General features: G+C 39.8%; 1 protein-coding gene and 1 long non-coding RNA gene across 23 annotated transcripts in view; both read right to left on the bottom strand.

Moving 5' to 3' along the window:
- The window catches only part of cacna1da (calcium channel, voltage-dependent, L type, alpha 1D subunit, a), a 75,275-nt gene extending 53,463 nt beyond the window's left edge, over nucleotides 1-21,812 (bottom strand). For 14 of the 22 annotated variants that reach the window (XM_037771782.1, XM_037771803.1, XM_037771830.1 and 11 more), the window contains exons 1-3: nucleotides 21,418-21,811; nucleotides 18,562-19,012; nucleotides 15,169-15,274 (exon numbers count right to left, since the gene is read on the bottom strand). In XM_037771782.1, the coding sequence (XP_037627710.1) occupies nucleotides 15,169-15,274; nucleotides 18,562-18,866 (411 nt within the window). In that variant the 5' untranslated portion in view covers nucleotides 18,867-19,012; nucleotides 21,418-21,811. Of the gene's footprint in view, nucleotides 1-15,168; nucleotides 15,275-18,561; nucleotides 19,013-21,417 lie in introns of all 22 variants that reach the window. The other 8 variants (XM_037771813.1, XM_037771840.1, XM_037771859.1 and 5 more) reach the window with 1 other exon arrangement.
- On the bottom strand, nucleotides 849-12,684 carry LOC119489485. The gene is made up of 3 exons (XR_005207186.1): nucleotides 12,089-12,684; nucleotides 8,952-8,956; nucleotides 849-860 (listed from the first exon to the last, which is right to left on the bottom strand). It is a non-coding gene; the product is annotated as an uncharacterized LOC119489485 (long non-coding RNA).
- Nucleotides 21,813-25,895: the final 4,083 nt, after the last annotated feature.

Raw genomic sequence — 25,895 nt, 5'->3', positions numbered from 1 at the left:
TTAAGCCAATTTTAATGCAATAATGTAATATTATAAGATTAGGGTTTGACATAAAATTCAAGTTTCAAGATGGAAAATATCTGCCAGAAACCGTGACATAAACAGTATATATATATGTTAGGGCTGCAACTAAAGAGTACTTTCATTATCCATTAATCTCTCGATTATTTTCTCAATTATTCAATTAATCGTGCAGTCTATAAAGTGCCCGTTGCAATTTACCAAAGTCCAAAGTGACGTCTTGAAATTTCTCGGCGATGCTATCCAACAGTCAAAAGCCAAAGATTCTCAGCGCAAAAGAAAACTAAAAAACAACCACTTGAGAAGCTGCTACCAGAGAATTCCTCTATTCTTTCTCAAAATGATTAATACGGGTAAAATGTATTGATCGATTAATCCACTAATTGCTGCAGCTCTAATATATGAATCCTCTAACAAATGCATTGTGCGGCCTATTCTGTGTATTTCTGATTAACATGACCACCTGAGTGTTACTACATGTGCGTGTATGAAAAGCCACATCTGAGCGTGTGGCGGCGAGCCAACAGTCATATGAGTCAGAGTGACATCATGCATGTTTGATATCTGTGTGCGACCAGAGCGCTTACAAGCAGAGCAAACTACATGAAGCCATAATACCAACGCAAACCACATATAGTAGAGCAGAGAGTCATGGTGCATATAAGCAAACAGCACGGTGAGACGACACATGGCTGTAAAGTTCGAAGCTAGAATCCACGGGACAGTTTGAGAGCAGATCTCTCCTGAGCGTCACGTTATAATGTCCTTTTGGATCTGAACCTGCGCACAATGAGCAGACATATATTCTGTAGGACTACATCTCCCTCCCCCCATGCTCTCTCCATCTCTCGCTAACTCTCTTTCCTTCCCCTGTCTGTATGGATCAGTCAGTGCCATTCAGCCAAGCCAGGGGGGGTGCTTCTTCACCGCCTTCTCCTGCAGGTTTGCACAGTAAATAAGTGTGTTTGAATGTGCAGTCTATGCTGGGATGTCTGTTCAAGTGTGTGCATCTATTAAGAAGGCCTGTTACATTACAAGCTGATCCTACATACAGTAATTTGGCATTTTATCACAGTCACTGTATAATTTCCTGCTATTTCTCATCAGGAAATAGTAAAATGTCGGTGCATACTGACTGAATCCAACAATAAAACAGTAACAGCAGCAACAAAATGTCTTCTACTTGAATGCATTCAATTGAAATCCAGCAACTGCATTACAAAATACAACATAATGTACCGCACATCTGTTCCTATGCACTGTTCTTTATCGCTCCATATAGCTGGGCCCCTGTGTTTGCATATAGACAGTATATAAATGTGTCTTTGTAAATGGTGTATGTGTGCACACAAAGTTTATGTGTGTGTGTGTGTGTGTGTGAAGTACTGTGGGGGTGGGAAGGAGTTGTTGTGTGAGGATGTGGATGTCACTCTGCCAAGGAAAACACTACAAGTGCAGGTCATCTCCAGTATACCCACACTACCAGTGTCTTCACCGAGAAGGAAAACATCATACTGAAAGTTTGTTGCATAAGCTGCTCGCTGACGTATTGCTTAATTTTGCCCTAAAGTTACACGATCGACGCAGAATTGAACAGCGATGTGGTCGATGAATCAAGATGGTTTCTCAGTTTGTGAAACGCTGCAACTGTCAGACACCAGTTTGGCTTTACACAGTAACAGCTCAGTGCAGTATTACTACTTAGAATCACAGTATTTTATAGCACGATGCAGCACGACCTGTAGAGAGCTGCCTTTGTCTGTCAGCCTAAAGGATTCAATCTGCAGAGTTCATTAGCAAAACCATCAAAGCTTCTCTTGATGTTGTTTAATGTGTCAGTGTATGCAGGAGACTGTTAGTGTGGAGAAAGAGGCAAATAGTGAATCTGCAGCCTGAATGCTGCAACACCTCACAGGGAATAAAGCATTCTCACGATGAAGCCCACTCCTATCTCTCTCACAAATATGAACACATACACACATAAAATGCATATTACAAATGTAAAGACCTATGATCCCTTCTTCCCTCTCTGGTTTTCTTTCTTTGTGGTTCATCATTTGCAAAATGTACCTCTGAATGTAGATGCTCCATTATAGTCAGGGGGCCAAAACTGATATTGCAAATTAAGATAACACTTCTGGGTAAAAGCAGATAACCATATCCAGTATTACTATTTAACCCCTTTACATGTGTTCTGGCCATGTTGTCATTTCAGAGTTTTGTGGGAGCAATTTTATCATTGTATACTTAAAACTGGTAAAATCTGACTTTTTTTCCCCACAATACTGCAAAATTCTTTTAAATTTGCTGCTGTGATTTTGAGCAAATATGTAATATTTTACATCTCATGTTCAAGTATGATCTTAATCATTGATGAAATCAACTAATGCTAATAGTTTACCACCTAAAAGTGATGCCTTGACTCAAAATTACTTTAAATAAAAAAAAAAACTAAATGAAAACTTAAAGGAACAGTGTGTAGGATCTGGCGGTATCCAGCAGTAAGGCTGCAGATTACAACTTCTCCCGTGTGTCAAAGGTGTAGGATTGCTACGATGGCTGACCCGGTGGAGAAAGAGAGAGAGAGCGGCGGCGGTGGCGGCGGCGGCGGCGATAGGAGTGAGTGACGTTATTGACTCCGGCCCAAGCAGGAAAAGTTAACAGTGTTTGGTTTGTCCGTTCTGGGCTACTGTAGAAACATGGCGGTGCAACACGGCGGACTCCGTGAAGAGGACCCGCTCCCTATGTAGATATATGATCTAACGGCTCACTCTACGGTAACAAAAACACAACAATTCTTATTTTCAGGTGAATATACACTACCGAAAACATACTTATTAATATTATATTCAATGTATGCTAATAGAACAATTAGGGGGAATTGTTACACACTGGTCCTTTACGCACATGCATATCATGTTAAATTGGACCATTTGACTATATAGCATGAATTGAGTATAGAAAAAAACACCCTAGAACTTTTTCTATGGGTCCCTTCTAACCAAAAAAATATGTTTGCTATCTTTTACCCGATCATGTTATCAAAAGTCATATCAGAAGCACTATTCTGAATTGGCCCCCTGACAATTACTGAGCACTAAATCTGTAAGAACACATATTCATGCTGGCAGATGTGTTTCTACGAGAGGAAATTCATAAGTCATACAGTAGCTGTCAAACCAAAACAATGGCTGAACTCAGGAAATTAAAGTAAGATCCCAAAAGCCAAACTTTGGCTCTTCAGCTGCACGCTGCACGTCAAACAATCCGCTCGGCTCTCCAGTTTTATTGAAATTCCTCTTTTGTAGCTTTTGGCTCAAGCAGGCTGTAGACAAGGCTACTGGGATTACTGACTCCGTGCAGTAGATATACAGTATCTGTCTTGATGCGAAATTATTATAATATCCGCATGATAAGATTAGGAAGAAAACTATACAGGTGTTTCCACCGCTCTGTCTGGGTTTGCGAGCTCTCTTCATTGTCTCTGCCTCACATGTTAAATTCATCTCCGTCACACACACAAGCCCAAGCATGTGCATACACACATCACACATTGAGAAAGTCAGCCAAGTACTAATAAAAATAAATATTTTAATGGAGCGATTATAGTTTGATAGTAGTGATATGATCTAATGAATATATCTGGTCCATATCACATCAGCAGTATGTGAGTGATGGATTATGCTACTCCAGTGTGTGCAGATGTTTTAACGCCGTGCCATAACTCAACCAAGCTGTTCTTCACTTCAAACCAAAGCAAACAAAAGACAAAAGAGAAGCAAAAGCAACAGAAACAATCATAACTCAGTCATAAATAATAGACAGCTGAGTTATATTAACCACATGTGCATATGTGCTTGTGTGGGCTAGTTTTGTATTGAACTGAATGTGAGCTTGGAACTGCTTGGACCACAGACTGAACTGAAGACAGATATTGATGAAGAGCGGTTATGCGACCTTAGCTTAGGAAAAAAAAGTGAAAAAATGACACAGTCAGTGACTTGGACCTTTTGACCTGGATTGGACAGTCATTCAGTGATTTGTGATCTCCCCCCTTCACTTGCATGTTTTCCTGTTAGAGAAGTTCACACACCTGAGGGAAAATATTCATCACAAAACTGTTTTTTTGTAATTTGTATTTTTTTTTTTTTTTTTTTTACATGAACATGGTCCCATTTTGGTCACCAAGTCAAATAACTCCTATATGCAAAATAATATTAATATAAAAATAACATAAACAAATACATTTTATTAAAATGTATTAAGTAATTAATAAAAAAAAATAATACCTACACAATCATAACATACAAATAAAATACGAAAAAATAAAACTGACATAAAACCAGTTTTAATGGTTTTAGTGCAATACATGTTTTCCTTGTTTTGTATATCATTCATGCTTAGTGCTTCCTGTTTTATTGTGTCACTCACCTCTCCTCCCATTTCAGATCACTTCACTACACTTTTGTGTGTTTTCCCTCCAGTTGTGATTGTCTGCCCCGCCCTGAATAGTTTCCCCTGTCCCTCATTGGTTCGGCAACTCACCTGCTCACCTGTTGTCACTTCCTCAATCAGTCATTCACTATATAAACCAGCCCAGCTCTTTTGTTCCTTGCCAGATCGTCATTGTTGTTCACACCCAATGTGCAGCCTTGTTTTTAGTTTTTCCCAGTGTGTAGTGTTCCTTGTTCTTTCCCTGTTTACCGTTTTTTGGATTTACCTGTTCCCTACCTGCCGGACCTGCTGCTTTATTTGAACTGTAAGTTTATAAATCTTTGAACTCTTCTTGCTGCCTCCTCTTCAGTTCATCTGTGTTTGGGTCCAATCCTGAAATTCCTGAATCATAACAATAAGTTCACAAACTATATTTATTTTTTATTTTATAAACTGGAAAAACAAAGTTTGGAAACTTGTGTTTGGTCGATTATTTCTCTGTTGTTACAATGCTAATGGTCATTGTATTTTACATCGTTGGAAAGCCTGTTTATTTACCTTCGCAATGATGTCCAACTTGTTAAGATCAAGATTGGATGATTGAACTCTCTATCAGTAACAAGGAACAAACAAGACAGCTTTTGGTGGGGGCAGTGTCATGGTGTGGGGCGGCATCTCCCTCACTGGCAAAACAAGCCTTGTCATCATTGAAGGCCATCTCAATGCAGGGAGATATCGGGATGAGATTCTGCAGCCAGTGGCGATCCCATATCTCCACAATCTGGGACCTAACTTCATCCTCCAAGATGACAACGCTCGCCCCCACAGAGACAGGGTTATCACAGACTACCTCCACAATGTAGGAGTAGAGAGAATGGAACGGCCTGCCAAGAGTCCATACCTCAACCCAATTCAATAACTTGTAGGATCAGCTTGGGCGTGCTGTACGTGTTGGAGTGACCAACACAACCACGCTGGCTGACCTGCAACGAATCGTGGTTGAGAAATGGAATGCCATCCCACAGCAATGTGTGACCAGGTTGGTGACCAGCATGAGGAGGAGGTGCCAGGCTGTTGTGGCTGCGTATGGATCTTCCACCGCTACTGAGGCTCCTGACGGTGTATTAAATGAATAAAGTGTAAAATTGCCAGTATGTCTTGTTTGTTCCTTGTTACTGATAGAGAGTTCAATCATCCAATCCACCAAACAACTCAAAACAAGAGTCAATACCAACAGGAGAATACACTGTTTACCATTGACGGAACATTTTGGCAAATTTTTCTTGGGCGCTACCCACATAATCAGCTGTGCTGCTCATCCCACAAATGCATGATCCTTACAAGTTGGACATCATTGCGAAGGTAAATAAACAGGCTTTCCAACGATGTCAAATACAATGACCATTAGCATTGTAACAACAGAGAAATAATCCACCAAACACAAGTTTCCGAACTTTGTTTTTCCAGTATATATTTATACAATTTACTAATCTATGTATACTGTTGTATTTTTACGTTGTTAATTACTGACTGTTTTTATCTTTACTGGTCCTTTTTTTTTTTTTTGTTCTTTTTGGACATAATATTTTATATTCTAATGTTATTTATCTTTTGACTGACTTAGCAGCAGATTGCCGAGTTGCAACTGTAATTTTCTGTTATAGAGAGAGAGATGATAAAACGTTCTTGAATCTAGTGTACGTTTGATGTAAAGTCCAAATATGTCCTAATGTGTAATATAACTGGAAATGCCATTACAAAACATTTGCATCACTGAAGAAATATCCACATTGAGAGTATTAGCAGGACAAAACAACAAAGCATAAAGAACAGCGCCTGAGGGGGGGAAAAAAATCATGAATTCATAAATCGCCTGCATGTCGTTCCCCTTTAAGAAGACCTGTTTGACTGTGCACATGCTCTGCTGTTGTACTTTATCATGGCTGCACTTTCACACAACATCCACACAAAGCTAACACCGCTCTGACTCTTTACTCTCTCTCACACGCACACACACACTCTCACACTTGCACATGCAGAAATACACATTCAAGATAACAAGCAGGGACAGTGCTAGTGTGAGCAACAAATGAGCAGTTACGTTAAGTGACTAAACACATACTTCTACCATCGTCTCTATGGGAGTCCACAGTCCAGACATTACTGCTTGTGCCAGCCATTACACACACACACACACACACTGCCAACTGCTTCATCCGTCACACACGTACAAATTTACGCTCTTCTTTACACGCGCAGTCAAAACACTGGCACACGAAGCACTCCTCATGGAAATACATGTCATCCGCTCCCCCAGTGTTGACTCGAACCAGACTATGATTACTACATCAAAACAAAGACTGTAGCAAACGGCAACATTATAGGTACGTAATAGTATTAATAGTTTTAATAGTTTTGAATTGTAAATACAGACAGGACATGGTAAGTTAAGGGTGATTACCTGAAAGATAGTGGTGCATGTTGGCTAAAAGTTTCTGTTTATGTGTTTGCAGTTCTATAAATGTACAATACGCACCGTTTAACTGGCACAGAGCCTGAACAGCACTACTACTACTACTACTGTGACCTTGGTTTGTCTATGAGTGACTATAAAGCTGGCAAATAACACAAGCCGCTGTAATACAAGAGAATAACAAAGGCAACGCGTACGTGCACATCCACAAGTGTGCGGAGGGAGAACCTGAGCAGAATTATTATGCTGCAATATCCATTATTATTAAAATCAATAGAAAAAGCAAGATGGAGGATATTATGGAGACACTGACAATATTATCAGATGTCAGCTGAAATATATAGAAACTTCCCTGCACTGTGCGTCTGATAATCTTTGACAAGAACCGCTGTAATCTGGCGGATGCCTCTCAGTGGCTTGTTGTCACACTGAAGCACTTGGTGACTGTGATGGTTGTTGGTATGTATTTACATCAGAAACGACTTCTTCCTTGTTGGTAGTTGCTCATTTGTGTAGTATACGGTTGGTATGTGCATTTCACGCCTATAACAGTTGTTACTGATACTCGATACTGATGTTTAAAATAATAATTTGGCCAATGTTGTTGTTATTTAGTCCCCCTTTGGTGCCAGGGAAACAAAGACATCGTCATTATAAAAAATGACTGAACTGTCTTCACTCTTAAAGTCATTTAAATTAAATCATACAAATTTATGAAACGAAAATAACTGCTTCAAAAGCCCCTTGAGCCTGTTTACAAGTACCTACTCAGCGAGAGGAATTTATTTTTCAGTCAATTTGTTTTTTACACAGTCCAACAAAAACATTTTATGAAACATAAATTAAATGTAATTAAATCTGCAGCTAACAACACAACATTTAGCACGAAATGAATGCAACACCAAACATAAACATCGACCACTTCCATCGGTGAATGTCATCTTCATTGTAAAAGTAGTAATACTACAGTGTAAAATACTATAAAGTACAGCGTCAACATATACTTAAAGTACAAAAAGCACAAGTACTCATTATGCAGAATAATATATATTATAGTATTGTATTCTAATTATTGATGCATCAAAGTGTTCATCAGTTTAATGTTGCAGCTGGTAAATGTGGAGGTCATTTTAATTACGTTATATATTGCTGGGTAGTTGGGTAGTAATCTATAATAATACATCATCATTTATTAGTTCATTATATTTTTTATTCATAACCTGAATCTGCAAAGTAACTAAATCTATTATTGAATATTAAATATATTCAACTTAGATGTTTAAGAGAGGGAAAAAGATTGGATTGGTAACGGTATCGGCAAATACTCGAGGTTACGGTATTGGTATCAGACATTAAAAAGAGTATCGAGCCATGTCTGGTATACATAGATTTTAAATGTGTCTTGCAACACAGGAATAACTTTCATGGTGTGCTACTGTATGAAGACAAACTATGGTATGTGACTTTTGAGGATAAAACTGTGGTTCTTGTTCAGAACTTCTTGATTTACAAAAGGAGTCAAACTACTAAACATAGCAGCCATGTTGGGCTTCTGTTTGTTCAATCGATTAGTATTTACTCACTAGGGGTGTAACGATGCATCGATCTGATCAATTCAATGATCAACAACCCAATATCATGGATGCAAAGTGAAAATATCGATACATATTGTCATCTTTAAGATACGTCTTTTATTTTGAAATTCCCAATTTATATGTATTCATTTTATTAAAAATAATAGATTGTTTTTCATTTAAATGGCTGGAAGAGCACAGTAATAAAATATAACATATTTTAGTTGCCTTTTGTGAGTTGATATAAATGTAACTGAATTTAATCAATTTAAAATCATATCGTGGCAGACTTTGTGATATCAGCAAATATTGTATCGTTGTCCAAAAAATCCATATAATATTGTATTGTCGTTAAACTCGTGATTTACACCCCTACTACTCACATGCAGTATTTTGTTAAAATTTGCAAGAATGTCAAGTATAATGAAATGAATGTAACATATTTGTACAACGCCTGCCATCTCAATTAAAGATGGCATTAATAAAGCTGTGCTGTCTAGCTGTGTGTCATAGTAGAAAACCGAGTTACGTCACATTACTGGGAGATGACAAGCATGTAACTATCATTACTGTAAACAAGCTCCACTTCATCTTAAACAGGGGGGACAGTTGTTTACAATGACCATCTCCTGCTGCCCTTCTGAGCTTATTGAGACACCAAATGTCAACATCATGGGAGATTATTGTTCATACTTACCAAAAAGACAGATATTAAATAAGGCACTCAATATAACCAGGCACCAACATGTGTGGTGTGTGTTCATCAGTCCCTCTGCCAATAGTATTCAATCATCTATTAAAAATATTTAGCAAAATGATTCATGTTTTTAAAAAATGCTGACATCCTTAATTTTAACAGCATCCTAATGTGAGGCTGATTTAAGCTGTGAGTTTTCTGCTGGCGTCCTAATGACCTCCTGTATTGGTTTGTGCGCCGACATTTCAGTCTTTACGTGTTTGTGTCCTTTTGTCCCCAGTAAAATAAATAGCTCTGCGGCTCCAGAGTTATGCAATAACCGTGGTACGGGCAAACACTACATGATACCATACGCGATTCGCTGCGTGTTGCCTTACGAAGGATGAGACGTATGAATCATATTCACCATGAAAAGGTCATTGTTTTGCTCAGCTACCTTCAGCCGGAGCTGCCCGGGGTGTTGAGTCTCAGATAGATAAGTCAGAAATGACCTTAAAGCAAAGGCAGGAGGTTTGCAGACTATTTGTCTGTCCCCTAGACAAGGTGGGTGCGGAGGAGACACGGTCACGTGCAGGATGGGTTGTGTGTCTTACTATTGCAGGGAAATGACTAAACAAGGGAAGAGCAGAAAAGGAGAAAGCTAAGCGAGAGAAGAATGAAGAAATGACTGAGTTCCTGACAGGGTTTGCTGTCTTACGTGCGCGTGTGTCTTGCTCGCTACGTCCTGTTACTCACTTGTGCCTCCTGGTGGTGGCAGGACCCCCATCTTTTGCCCCGTGTTCCGCCCGAGGAAGAAATTGCTTTCTATTTATAATGAGCTGCTGCATTTAACCAAGCCTTACTAACAAGATGGGCCCACTCATGCTATTAAGGCCTCTGTGTGACTTTGCAGCATTGCACTGTTCTGACCCAAAGCAGCTCTGCAGCACCTACTACTACTTAATACTTTATTTATATAGCACTTTTCTTAATGTTACAAAGTGCAAAGTTGTGTAGTACAAGCAAATGAACAGATTCCGTATTTTTACCTTTCAGGAGTTAATGTTGAAGGGTAACTTTGATATTTTTTAACCTGGACCCTATTTTCCCATGTTTTTGTGTCTAAGTGACTAATGGGGACAACAGTTTTTGAAAGTGGTCAAGTATTGAGGGATTACGCTGTAACCGGCAACCGTGAAACGAGCTGCGAGGGCAAGTGAGCAGCGTCAATTACATCCACTAAAAGTGCTTGTTTGCCACTAACAGGCTCAGACTGTTATTATAAGTCTGACAACATTATGGAAAGGACCCTACAGAGAAATTAAACATTTTCTTCACTTTTCACGCTTGATCTGGTCTGTTTGTTATTGTGTCCAAGTCCCGCTCATGAGAAGTTGTGAAATCTGAATATCCGTATACTCAAATAAACACAAGCGGCCATCGCATTCAAAGACCTCATCCACATTATGGAAACCATCTAAATATTCAGCCATGATGACACTGAAAATATTTTAGATAACACTAAGCTACGCTTTCTGTTCTCCAACACAACAAACTCTTCCCGGCTGGCACGCACGTTTCCACCGTTGTCTTTTGGAAACACATCACCTTGCAAGATTTCAGGACGAAACTTCTCATTAAGCGAGACTCTTTCCAGACACTTAATGTATAATAACAATCGGAGCCTGTCATGGCAAAAACAATCACTTTTAGTAGATGTACATGACGGTGCCAGCTTGCCCCAATAACACCATATTGCAGCCTGTGAGCAGCCGCCGTCTACAGCACTCTCCCTCAATACTGGACCAGTTTCAGAAATTGTTGTCCCCATTAGTCAGTTAGATACAAAAGATGGGAAAATAGGATCGAGGTTGAAAAATACGAAAGTTAACCTTTAACTGAAATGCACTGAAGTGGACGGTCTACACATCGACAAGCTTGTCTGTATTGCAATGTTTCAGTGTCTCTTTGTGCTAAAAGTTACACCACTTTTGAACATATCACTTAGTAAAACCTGCTTAGTTCGGCAGCCTAGTGATATAATTTGATCCTTGCTGCATCAGGCCTCTCAGCACCCCGCCTCAGGTTTCATATCAGTCCTCAGTCCACCTGTGAGGCTGCCGAGCAGAGAGGTGTGAAATGGCAATCTTCACTACAGCCTTACCTGCTGGCTGCTGTAGCAAATACTAGCTCAGCACTTTAGTCTCTAGCGCTCCTCCTGTGACTACAGCGTGAGTTCTGTAGAACAACGAAGGCCAAGCTGGCACACCTGCCCTACAAACTATTCTATTGTTCAACCTCTGCTGAAAAGGGAAAGATTGCATTATTCACCCGCTATCTGATTTAATGTTGACACTGCAGAATTAAACCAAAGTCCTGTGCAAGCAATGGACAAGGATCAGAAGAAGGATCAGCAAAAACTATACTGTATAAAATATACTGTATAGTGCAGTTAAAGAAGAATCCATATAAGCACAGAGGAGGCAGTTTAAGTTAAGCTTTGTCCTGACTACACTGAAAGGAAGCAACTAAATGATAAATAATTTGATATCCAATCATCAGCATGACCTCATCTCTACTTTATGATCTTGTTCATTAAGGATGTAAGCCGCATCAATGATGCTGCTCAGTCCTGGACCTTCTGATATGCAGTGCACAAATATAGCATTTTTGGCTCAATCTTAATGGGTGCATCCGTAAATCCAATCTGACACATATTTAGAGGAGATGTATACAAGACAGGGTTCAACGTTGATATTTCAGAAATCTACTTGCCCAAAGTAAATTTTTTTTGCCCCAATACAAATTGATTATTTATTAGCGGTTATCCAATAACAAGAAAGACCAAAGTCCTGTTTAATCTAGATTTAAGTAAATTAATCTGGAGTTTCACCCACATCCGCGCCACACCACCCAACTAAACTCCTGTTTCCAGAATAATTTGAAATGCTCGCTTGTGCTTCAGCTCATAAACTTTGTCTTTACCCGCTGCCATTTTCTCGTGAGTGCCCGATCGGTACGGAGCAACTCTCAACAGAGATGAGAAGGAAACGACTTTGGTCACTCCTTAACTACTTCCATTATCCGCTCCGGAAAAAACAATTTGTTGCCCGATCAGGCAAGGGAGTAGATATTTACTAGCCCGACGTGGTATTTTACTTGCCCTGGAAATTGGTCATTCCTTATTGTTCGGCCCTGCAAGGTCCATTAGAATACAGTGACAAATATAACACAGCGATGCCCCAACAGGTTCAGACAACAGACATAATGTCAAACCGTCCATCACATGTTCACACTTAACACAGATTTGGTTTGCATTATAAAGTCTGAGATGAGATGTCAAATTTAGCATATCTCCTTGCAAGCTTAGTTATTTAGTTTGATGCCATATGTTCATCACTAGAGTGAATACTGAAACACTCCCCAGACCTTCCTCTCTGATCTGAACACATGAGAAGGTGAACCTCTGAATGTAAATTTGGACAATGCTCTGAATGTATTAACCTTGCAGTTAGGCTCCATAATGCTTGTGTTGCAAATCTGTCAAAACACCTGAGGTTTAGATACTATACATAAAGTTAGCAGTATGACATAAGCACCTGTCAACACTATACACATGGTCCATTATCAGTCTGAGGCTGGGGACACACATTAGTGAGGGGCATCTGTCGCTGAGAGCTGTTCAGCTCAATGGAGCTTCTTTTAACACTTAAATAAACCTCACATTTATGCTCTGTAGTACAACGCTTTGTTGTACGGCATAAAGGTAGAAGACATAAACATTGTACTCAATCAAGGAAGAGATGCACCAGATGCAACTTTTTCACTAACACCTAAAGGCCTACCACATTAAAGCCTTGATTTTAAAACACATTTATTGAGAGACTATGAATTAAGACTAACTCTCCACAGAAAATTGAACAAAAAGAACACTATATTCAGCCTAATGTGGAACCGTCATGTCTGGCCCGTACCTGGTTCACTTAATAAGGTCAGTGTGGGTGCCGATACCAATCCAGTCGGATTGTTGCATCCGTAAAGCAAAGACAACAAGACAGCTGGTGTGTGTGTAACTACTCCAGTCCAGCAAGAGTTTGCATGCTGACATCTATTTGAATTAGGGCTGTCCTCGACCAAAGACATTTTTAGTCGACTAACACTTCGGGCTGTACAATCTCTATTGAGAGTTACAATATGGCCTATTGCATATTTCAAATCACAGGAGACTGAATTTACAGGTCTGCAAATTTCATTGTAATTAGGTCATAATTAGCAGGTTACCTATTTGAAATTTCTTTGGAATTACTGCCAAATTACCCCAATATTTACCTCAAAAATGTGTTACCGAATATTTCTTAAAGACGAAATGTGTGTCAAAATAACATTTTAAATTAAATACTGTGATGAGATGTCCTGGCCTACACATCATATTCTACAGACTTAAGAAAGCATCATTGTTTGGTACAGATCTCAGCAAAATTCACACCATAATCATTTAAATATGTTTTTCAAAGAAAATGAGAAAAATGATGTGAAAATGATCTTTCTCTCTAATATCGCACATTATATTGCAATATCGGTCCAAATAATCGGAATCCGATATTTTTTTAAAAGTCGTGCAGCCCTACTAACACAACCATTTTGTTGACTTTAATCTCCACAAAGAGTCACACAAAAGCACCACTTTAAATCTTGTGTTTACCAGAGATGTGCTCATAAGTTTCTTGGAAATAAGTCATTCAGCATGAAAAAAACATTAAAAAATGACTAATGGACTAAAATAATTTTAGTCGACTAAAACCGAAACGACCAATTAGACGACTAAGAGGGGGCAGTCCTAATTCCAGGTTTTTGTTCCATACTTTCTCTTCCAGTTGACTTTATCAGGACAATCCAACTTTTTCAAACTTCACTCCCAAACTAACCCTGACAGCACACCGTACATAATACAGCATCAGACACTGTAATGTCCCAGATGGCCCACTTTCCCCTGATGCACCACCGCTGTGTAAACAAACACCCTGAGGTCACCCTCCAGGAGGTCAAACCGAGAAACAGCAGTACGTCTTACTTCTCTAAAGTAGACCAGACACACTTTTAACCGCCCAGCTCTACAGTAGCTGTAGCTTATCTTGCACAGCGGGTTCAGCAGCAGCATAACAGACAGAGAAACACTCCCGCCGGTTTTCTGCAGCGGGCTGGTAACCTTCCTCTAACATGTTCCTGCTTTCAGACGAAGCTTTCAAGAACATTCAGATGTCTGTAGACACACTGTAGCTATAAGCCGCTCATGAATCATTAAACACTACAGCTAAATTCAGCTCATGTAAGGAGGACCACATTCTGTGTGTTTGTCTGGCTTTTGGAGAGTGCACTCATCCTCAGCTGTGGAACAATGCTTACAACACTACATCACCCATAATTCATCACACAGACATAAATGCACAAGGTGCACACAGAGTGGTGCAATGACGATAAATTCTAAAAATAGAAAGCTGAATAAAAACCTCTGTACAGGGAAACTATGACATGATAAAGCACCAATGAGGATAGTTGTCAAAGTGTTTCTCTGTGTAGGCGCAGCACATACTTCAAATCTGCATGATAAAGCAATACACTGAATCTGTATGCAACGTCTCACTATCACTGCAAAATCTCTGACTATATCTTCATCTCAAAAAAGGCGATACGATCAAAATTTGTCAACTGAAAGAGGATTATGAAGTATCAATTAATCTTGAAACTATTCAACCAAAAGAGAAAACAACAACAGACACTAGAAGAGATTATCTTCCATTCTTTAACTCCTTATACAGATAACAATCCTTAATTAAAGCCAGGCATCATCCTGGTTTTAAAAATGTGAACGCAGTCCATATAAAAACTATGCAGAGCAACACCAGTCTGTCTTTGGCTTAAAGAAACAGCACGCCGATACTCCAGGCACCAAATGAATGCATGAATTACATTGACAAACACAGATTACTCACCAGGTCGTGGTTTGTGGAGTTGGAATCATCTGCAGGGAAGGGGACATAGACAGCTAAGGCCATACAGTTGGCAAAAATAGCAATTAATATAAAGATATCAAATGGCCTGAGGAAAAAAAGTTAAGGAAAACACGTAAGAAAATGATGAAACAATCAGACATAATAAATAATATGGATAGAAAATACTTTCCAAATCCCCCCTGTGACATTAAAACATCTGCTCTGCTTGTAAGTTATAAACTATTCACAAAACTAAAGTTAGACATGAAGAAGTCCCTGATCCTGAGTCTTTGATGGCTTTTTCAAGTTTTAAATGGCAGAACAAAGCCATATGTGATCTGTATGTTTATGTTTTGGTCGTATAGCTGCTATATAAGCCAGCGGTTCTCAACCTTCTCTAGTCACGACCCCACAGAATAATCAGGTTGGTGTTCGCGACGACCCCGTCCAGCGTAAACTTATTTTTCTACGCGTCTCCCCCTGCTGATTTTGAATGATTATTGATTATTGTTCTGATTTTAATAAATGTAGGCTAAATAAAAAATGCTTTATTTCTGATGACATTTTTGTTTAGTTTGAACAGCTTGCACCTATAGGCGTTGTCCAATGTGCTCCAGGCGCTGTGGATCTTTGATGCGTTCCGTGATTTTTCTCTCCTTCTGACCCGTCAGGATCTCATGTGCACTCCCACTTTGACTCTCCACTACCATCTGGCAACCCCCGCAAATTATCTCACAACCCCCCCTTAGGGGTCCCGACCCCCAGGTTGAGAATCTGATTCAAACCATGTAATTGTTTAATTGTATTGCAGTGGTTCCCAACCAATTTAAGGGGCCATAATGTGATTAATAAGCTAGGAAAGCAGAAAAAAACATATATTTGTTAATTACTGGATCATTTTGCTTCTTCAGATATCTAAAAAGTATCAAACCGTCTACAAAGACCTGATCACCATTGGTTGACCTGGTTGTAATCCATAGACATCAATGTAATCCTGTGACGAGGGATCAAAAGAAGACTTTGTTCTAAGAGGTCAAAACTAGAGCTGCAACGACTAATCGATTAGTTGTCATCTATTAAATTAATCGCCAACTATTTTGGTAATTGGTTAATCATTTTGAGTAATTTTTTTTTTTTAAAAGTTTAAATTCTCTGATTCCAGCTTCTTGAATGTGAATATTTTCTGGTTTCTTTACTCCTCTATGACAGTAAACTGAATATCTTTGAGTTGTGGACAAAACAAGACATTTGAGGACGTCATCTTGGGCTTTGGGAAACACTGATCAACATTTTATAGACCAAACAACTAATCAAGAAAATAATAAACGGATTAATTAACAGTGAAAATAATCACTGCAGCCCTAGTCAAAGGTCAAAAGGTTGGGAACCACTGTACTATATTGATCATTGCCTCTTCTCTTAATTACTTCTTCAATCCAGACTTCCCAAACTAAAGATTAACCAGAATGTTACTCAAATGATGAACTACTGAAACTAAGAAACAACTGCCATTCTAAAATGAATGATTTAAAGCGCAATATCCTGTAGGTTATACTGAAAACAATTAAATGTTGAACTGATGCACAACGTCAGGAATAGTTTCACTAAAACAACAACTGCATTCCACATTACAGTAACAATGACACAGTAACTGTGGCATCACTAAATTCATTCTTCACACTGTTCTGATCGCTGACGAGGTATTCCGGTCACCAACAACTGTACCACCACTATTGCACTGCTGCATGCAGAACAGTTTGTGACTTGTGATGCGGCCACAGCTGCATTTCCCAAAGTGTACCGGTAGTAAATCCCTATTGACCTTTTTTTTTTTTCAACAAACACACAAAGGTGGATTATGAAATGTATCTTTGCGATTCACGTTAGGCAATCTCCTTTATAACATCTGATGGCTTTAGTGATGACAGCATCTGCTTAAGCAACAAGCCCACCAGACTGTCGCACAGCTGTGTTGTGCCATTGTTGAGTCCCTTTATCTGCATACACCCCGCCGGTATTTTAGGATTCAGTGACTTTCTCTTTGTCTTTTGTGAGAGAAACCTGTTTCTGCTCCTCAGTTTGACATCATTTTCTAACTGGGACCCAGGAGAAAGATCTAAAAAAATGATTAGATGGCTTTGTTGAATACTCAATTCTGATCGGTCAATTGCTGCATTCTATGCTGTTGCTATGGTGAAGGTCTGAACTCGGACTCTGGTGGACCATTTTTGTGTCAAATTATTGATTTCTTAACTAAGTAACAATGTAATACGCAAGATAATGTACAATGAGCTGGTCATTGTTGTGAAATAAATCCCTTCCGAGCGATGCGAGACCCCCACGCGAACTACGACCTGCCTCATCCTGTCGGGGTTTATTTCACAACAATGAATGGCTCACTGTACATTATCCCTTACGTATCAATACCGTGTGATCATCTATACTATATATTGGTTCTTGAAAACACTTCACATCATGCTTCAGCTTGCATCTATTACAGCTATGAAGAATACACTGACTTGTGGAATAACTGGACCAAAAATTGTTCCACAAACAGTCAGACAATGTCTAAACCAAGACAAATTAGGTCTTTTGTTGCCTTTAAGTAGTCTGATTACTATAAAAAGCACTACATTAAATCACCTGATGTGGCCGTCATGAATAATTACCACAGCTAAGGTCCAACAAAGGTATACACACAAGAGCTGTAAACAAGTACTGCAACTAATGATCATTATCAATTAATGTGGCAATTATTCTCCTGACTAATCCATTAATCAAGTGGTCTATTATAGGTCAGAAAATGGTGACAAATGCCCCATGGTGGTGTCTTACTTTGTCTGACTAACAATACAGTTCAAAAGCCAAAGATATCAAATCTACACTGATATAGCTGCATCAATTAATCTATTAATCAATTAGTTTTCAACTATTAAAGTAATCGCCAACTATTTTGATAATCAATTAATCGATTTTAGTAATTTTCTATTCCTCTATGACAGTAAACTGAATACCTTTGAGCTGTGGACAAAGCAAGACATTAGAGGACGTCATCTTGGGCTCTGGGAAACATTGATCAACATTTTTCACCATTTTCTGACATTTTATAGACCCAAACAACTAATCGATTAATTAATAGATTAATCGACATTGAAAATAATCATTGGTTGCAGCCCTCTACACTGATATAAAACGATAAAAGATGAATTCTCACATTGAACCAGATCACGTTGAGTGTTTTCCTTGATAAATTAGGCTATTTAAATGATTAATCGATTATCATTATAGTTGCCAATTAGTTTTCTAATCTAATCGATTGATAAACTAACTGTTTCAGCTCTATAAACACTGAGCCATGCGCCCAGCTCCACATGAAGCCACTGTAAAGGATACTTCCACTCCACCAGGCTGATGCAGGCCCTGCGTATGGGGTTGTTGAGGTTGAGGCAGAACAGAGCTCTCGGTGGCCTGCTGTTGGCGTTACTGCCCTGCTTCTTGCTTTTGGCATACTGCTGCCGCTTCTTCTGCGCCAACGCACCTACCGGGATGGTGGAGGACACTGGGGCAGGCAGGGCAGGAGGTGCGGGTGCGGGTGGTGCCGCAGGGGCTGCTGGGGCCGCAGCGGGGGCCGGGGTCGGGGCGGGAGGGGCCTCTGGGGCCAAGGGGGCGGGGTCTGGGGCTGGCCCGTTGGCGCTCATGGTGCGGGCGTGGCTCTGTGAGGAGCATCCAGCAGCATGGATCTGCCAGGGTAGACGGGGTGGCTAGAGGAGGGCAGAGCAGTCTGACCGATGAGCTGGCACGTCACCCGGGGGAGCGACTCTGGTGCTGCTGGCATAATTTGCCTCTGAGAATGAGAAAAAGGTGAGAAGAGATGGCATCAGTGCAGTTTACACTTTTTTTTAACAACAATAAAAGAATAATTGACATTGCTTTTAAGCAAGAGCAGGGTGCATTACTTCTGCCCTCAAATCATTGACTTTAATGCACTAGAATAGACTTTCAGCTTCTTCTGCCTGTCTATAAAGCTATGAACGGCCTTGCCCCGTCGACGTATATGTTTGTTTAAAAGCTACTCAGACCTGTCGGGTCATTTGGTTCTGATATTCTCAATCATTCTCAAGTCAGCTAAACATCTGGAGAAGTTGCCTTTAGATGTTATGCTCCTAGATGCTTGTTATCAGATGATGTTATCAGTAATGTGCAATACATTGTTTGTAACTGAATAATATACGTGAGTCTTCCTGTGTGATTGTTGTGAATGGCTAGTAGTGTTCTTTGTCTTTCTTTTCTTGTTAAACTTCAAGCTGCGTATGAAACGTGCGATTATAGATGAAGCCAACACGTTCTCATCACATACTGATGCTTCGTCAGATCCCTCTGCATCACTTTTCGGTCACAGTAAACACATGTTTAACGTTGTGAATTAAACAAAAACACTAATTAGGATTAGACAATAAAACCACTTAGTTGGGTTTAGGAAAAAACAATATGGTTAGGCTTAAAATTGCTACGGTTCGTACGAACCAACAGCTGATTGTAAAGTGAAACGTAACGCATGGGACGCAAACAGCGGTCTCCTGGATGAAAGCCTTGTGTTTGTTGAACCCATCAACTTCCCCACCCTGTGTGTCTCGATCGCTCTTTATAAGATGTCACCATAGCACCCTGTGCGTTTACTGTTGCCGCGGATGGATTTACATTGTAGCTAATGGAAAGCCCGGTGCATCTCATACCGGCGCTCAAGGGTGCCTTGTGCGGCGGTATCGAACGCCGACAAAGCGTTGGTATTCGTCGCCCAGGAAATGAGAACGGGCTGATAAAGCTTTCTTTGCTTTAATTAAATGGTAATGAGAGTTCAGCGAAGCAAAAGGTGCAGGGGTTAATTCATATTGGTATAAACTGCCTACAATTAATGTCTGAGACCATGTGAGAACTTTTTACTTCAGCTTAGACTGATATGATCACATACATACCTACAAATATCAAAGATGGCAGAATAAAGCCAATAGGTCTTGGACAGCTTATTAGTCTCTTACAAGGATAAAGAAGCCTTTTATGTTTCCCCTCAAACATGCAAATAATAATTCTATCATGTCATCAAATGTGAAATGTATCCTGCATGGCGTGTGCCTCAAAAGTGGAAAATAATGAAATGTGCCACAGAAGCTGAAGGAAGAAATATGGCATGTTGGCCTGGTTCTGATGTTGCCATCATGAGTAATAAACAATCCAACGTTTTCCTGAACCTGAACATATTCTATGAGGGGGAAAAAAAAAAAAATATGAAAGCAGATGACATACAGATGTCAACACACAAACACACAAATGAAGCTGTAAAATCCAGAGCTGCCACTCTCAGGCATCACTTGGTCACATGTATAATAAGTCCTTGAACTGCTGAGCAGGCCCCGCAGAGGGAAGAAACACAAAAGGTCACATTGCAGTGATGCTCCAAGAAGAATTCATCTTCATATTGCATAGAGAGGAAAAAAAAAAAAAAATGTGCTATGAGTGTTATACTGTGATGTAAGACTGCACATCTTGTGTTGCATTCAGGGGCTGCCAGCTTTACATCTCCTTTGTGCTACGATTGCTGCTCTTCCTGTAGCTTGAGGAGGCTAGTGCCAGCTCAATATGTGAACAATGCGTACAAAAATGCGCTTATTTTTTATTTTTTTTGTTGGGGGGGAATATTAATTTCACTGCTGCATCGACAGCATCGACCGTGCAAACGGGATGAAAATGAACACTGACATTTCCATGAGCGATCCGTGGTAAAATAACCATCATCGTATTTCTCCTTGGACGCCACCAAAGGCATAGGAGAGATGGTGAAATCCAAACCCCCCAAAAAATGATGTGAAATGACAAGCTGGGCTGGCTGCAGGCGCTCATAGTGAAAACTGAGCAGCAGTCAGATGATCCTCTCTGCTCTGCACAAACAGCTGTTATTACAACAAAACCTCAATCAGTGTTACACTCTTACATAGTGGACAGTCCACATGACCAGAGCCCACCTCAGATAGCAGGTACATCAGCCCTGATCCATGCAATATTAACATCAAATCATGAGGATGGATCTCCTGCATCCACAAAACATGAAGTGGCCATTTAATAAAAAAAACCTCCTGACAATAATGAATCATGCATCATCATCATCATCATCATCATCCTCATCATCGCCTGCATGCAGGGGGATGCAGCTATATATGCTAAGATGCTAACTTGAGTCTGTGGACCGAGCTGTACCTTTTTTTCCTCTGAAGACTTTATGACTCAGACGCAGCTCCACAGCTGATTTGGAGGGCCAGAAAAAAAACGCAGGTCCGGTCTCAAACAGGTCCGGTTTCAAATTCATCGGCTCCGGCAGCAGGAGGGGACACACATAAAGCACTGTGCATTAATTAAAGCAGCTCCTCCATGGTGCTCGGTCGGTGGAGAGCTGGAGACAGGAGGAGAGTGCGCACCAGACAACAGAGCATCCTCGTCCTGCTGCTCTGCTGCTGCTGCTGCTGCTGCTGCCTACTTATCGTCACGGCGACAGTGAAACATCAGAGAGCACGAGCTCTCCTCCTCCTGCTGCTGCTGCTGCTGCTGCTGCACGAGACTGCTCACATCACATAGGTGTGCTAAAGCTGTGGCAGGTCCGCAGTGTGTTACCTGCTCCTCAATGAGAGGTGACACCTTTCAAACATGGGTGTCGCATCCATTGATCACGTGAAGGTCATCAAGACAATTACACTCAAATCAGCCTGTATTTTGTGTGTGCTATAGTTGTGTTACTGGTACCACTTATATAAGTAAAGGTACTATATGTAACATTTTTTATTAATTGCTTTGTATTGCCATTGTGTGAACAGACTGTAATGTAACTTAAAAACTGAGACTTTATCGGTCGCCTATAACAGCCTGTAGACTGATTTATGTGTAATGGACTCGGGATGGTTTTGCTTCGTAATGTTAGCTGATGAAGTAATTTGCAAATGGCAAGCTAGTTAGAATCAGCCTGTATTTTGTGTGTGCTATAGTTGTGTTACTGGTACCACTTATATAAGTAAAGGTACTATATGTAACAATTTGTATTAATTGCTTTGTATTGCCATTGTGTGAACAGACGGTAATGTAACTTAAAAACTGAGACTTTATCGGTCGCCTATAACAGCCTGTAGACTGATTTATGTGTAATGGACTCGGGATGGTTTTGCTTCGTAATGTTAGCTGATGAAGTAATTTGCAAATGGCAAGCTAGTTAGAATCAGCCTGTATTTTGTGTGTGCTATAGTTGTGTTACTGGTACCACTTATATAAGTAAAGGTACTATATGTAACAATTTGTATTAATTGCTTTGTATTGCCATTGTGTGAACAGACAGTAATGTAACTTAAAAACTGAGACTTTATCGGTCGCCTATAACAGCCTGTAGACTGATTTATGTGTAATGGACTCGGGATGGTTTTGCTTCGTAATGTTAGCTGATGAAGTAATTTGCAAATGGCAAGCTAGTTAGAATCAGCCTGTATTTTGTGTGTGCTATAGCTGTGTTACTGGTACCACTTATATAAGTAATACTTATATACATAAAGGTACTATATGTAACAATTTGTATTAATTAATTAATTAGGTAATTTGCAAATGGCAAGCTAGTCAGTATCATGGAGATTGGACATTACAGATAGTAAAGGTGATATATGATTGTAATGTCACGTCACTGTTTTGGCCGATGCCCAGGATTCGAGCCTATACGGAGTGCAAGCACGTACACAAGCAACAGGATGCTGACTGCAGTTCACTTAACGGCCACCGCTGTCATTAATAACAAGGATTTTCTGAAAGTATATATAGTATACCTTTAAGTTATACCACTTATGTAAGAATAAGGCACTCTTTATAAAGGGCTCACGAGTAGTAGCAAATGGCTTTGTTGTGACATTGATCATTAACTAATGCTTTATAGATACATTATTATTAGATTACATTATACTAATTTTGGTTTGCCAAGTTGTGAAAAATCCCACGACAGCTGTTTTTGTTATTGCCGTTTGACAATAATGCTGTAATAACTGCTCACGGTTTTTCCACCTTCTGATAATAAGCATCAAATCTGTGGTTGAACATGTTAATAGGTCATTAATAAAGGGCTTTAATCATCAAATCCGCAGTTGTAATTGTTAATAAATTGTCAATAAATGGATTCTCTGTGAGGGATTTCCATATCTTAGCAACCCAAAAGTTGTTCTTGTTATTGGGTTATAACGTTTTTATCTATATAAGCATTATTAAAGGTAATATATGTAACAATTTATGTGTTTTAATCACTTCATATTGCCAATGTGTGTACAGATTGTAACGTAATTTATTAAATGGCTTTGTAGAATACTCGATTCTGATTGGTCAATCACGGCATTCTACGGTCTGTTATTTCTTTATAGCAGACCAGTAAGAGGGATAATGTACAGCTAGCGGGACATTGTTGTGAAAGAAACCCCTTCAGGGCGATGAGCTTCACGTCGGTGTCCATCGCATCGTGCGGCATCGCCCTGTCAGGAATTTCTTTCACAACAATGACCGGCTCGCTGTGCCTTTCCAGACTTCCTGGGTTGCAGACTGATTTCTATGTGAAGGACTCGTGACTGTTTTGCTGGGAAAATCCAAAGAATTTGACGTCTATGCGCGCTCCTGAGTGCCTTGCCTCTCTTCAGCTCCCTTAAAGTGCCAACAGTGTGCAAGTAATGTAGCAAAATACTGTCTTGACTGCTTCAGCTATGGTTGGCCAGCTTGCTGTAACTTACAGTATGCAGCATGGATCTGCTTGGTTGCTTCATAACATTAGCTGATAAAGTCATTTGCTACAGTAGTTGCAAGCTACAGTAGTTAGTATCATGGAGCCATTGGTGCAAATAAAATATAGGAACATTACAGAGCATGATGTAAGGGATAATGTCCGATGAGCTGTCCATTATCAGGAATTAATGGACGACGTGGAGAGATGTCAGGATGCTGACTGCAGTTCACTTAATGGCCACGGGTGTCATTAATAACAAAGATCTTTGAAAGTTACATAAAGTACCTTTTAAATGATTTATTAACCATTAGGTACAACATGTAAACCCTTTATAAAGAGTGTGGTACCTATAATATGGCTGAAATCCTAAAAACCCAGCGGGACAGAAACATCATTCCTGATGTTGGTAAATGGACTTGCATTTAAATAGCACTTTTCGAGTTGTCCGACCACTCAAAGCACTTTACACTACATGTCAGCATTCACCCATTCACACACACATTCATACACTGATGGCAGAGGCTGCCATGCAAGGTGCCAACCTGCCCATTTGGATCTAATCTAAATACTCATTCACACACTGATGGCACAGCAATTTGGGGTTCATCTTGCACAAGGACACTTCGACATGTGGATTGGAAGAGCCAGGGATTGAACCGCCAATCTTCTGATTAGTGGAAGACCCGCTCTACCTCGGATCCACAGCCGCCCTAGTTCAGACTTTTGTTTAAAATTTAAACTCTATGCAAATGAAAACAATTGTTGCTTCCCGGATTCCCAGAACCACGATGGCCACAATCAAAACTATAAACCATGCTGGACTAAGACAGAAAACCGTATACGTCCACTCTCTCATTAGGTTTTTACTGTTTGGTCAGTAAATGATAGCCCTTCCATTGGTGAGAACTATTTGTAATGTAATGTTTTTTTCTGAGAAACTATACAAAATTGTTTAAGATATGTGGAATCATCGAACTTGTTTGCAAACAGTTGCTTATTTATACATCCGGCAGTTATGGAGCAACATTAGTATTCATTTGGAGTCGTGTTTCTGTCCAGCTGGTGAATATAATTCCAATATTCACTCTGTGGTTGCTCTGTTTTTGGTCTCCACCAACTACTGAGGGAAATACTCATCTCTTTAGCTGCTAAATGCTCCACTATGTTCACCAGCTAGTCTCCAACTGTGCCTGTCTGCTGTTTACTGCTGAGCAGATAGTGTACAGTAGGTTCTTAGAGCTGTTTTGCTGAAAACACCTGCCAACTGCAACCAAAAACAACACAATGAGAGCAGTGAGAGTAAAAAAAATAGTAAAGCTGTGATTTGAACAGCTAACAATGAGCTGAAACTCACTATGAAGCTACGTAACGCTGAGCAGAGCTGCAGATTCAGGTGATAATACTCGGTAGGTTCTTTACTACGAGAGACTCCACGTTGTTTTTACATTTTTATTTAATACGTTGTTATAATAAACATATTGATTATAACAGCTTTCAAAAACATCCATTCTGTGTACTAATACAACAACCTCGCAACGAAAATGTAACCTATTTGATGCATGTACATAGACACAAATTTCCTTTTTTTTTTCCTGACGCTCAGCATGACTTTCAAAAACATGTTTTTCATGCTTTTTCCTACGAACGTCCAGCACGTGACGCACGTGTCAATTTCCGATCCAGTCTTTCCAAAATAAAACTACTTTTTAGGTTTAGGAAAAGATTGACTTGGTTAGGTTTAGGCAACAAACTACTCAGTTAGGTTTAGGAAAAGATTGCGGTTTGGGTTAAAATAACACTGGAAGTGCCGTAACTTAAATACGGAAGTACGTGACAAATAAATCAACATTGACTTCTGGTTTCACACGGGACACGAACACCGGACTCCTGGGAAAAAGTCTGGTGTTTTTTTTGACCCACCCATTAATCCCAATCTCCTCTCTAC

This window comes from Sebastes umbrosus, chromosome 1, assembly GCF_015220745.1.
Source record: "Sebastes umbrosus isolate fSebUmb1 chromosome 1, fSebUmb1.pri, whole genome shotgun sequence".
Classification (NCBI taxonomy): Eukaryota; Metazoa; Chordata; class Actinopteri; order Perciformes; family Sebastidae; genus Sebastes; species Sebastes umbrosus.
The sequence above is the reverse complement of the archived record's forward strand: the minus strand, read 5'-3'. Positions and strand labels throughout refer to the sequence as shown.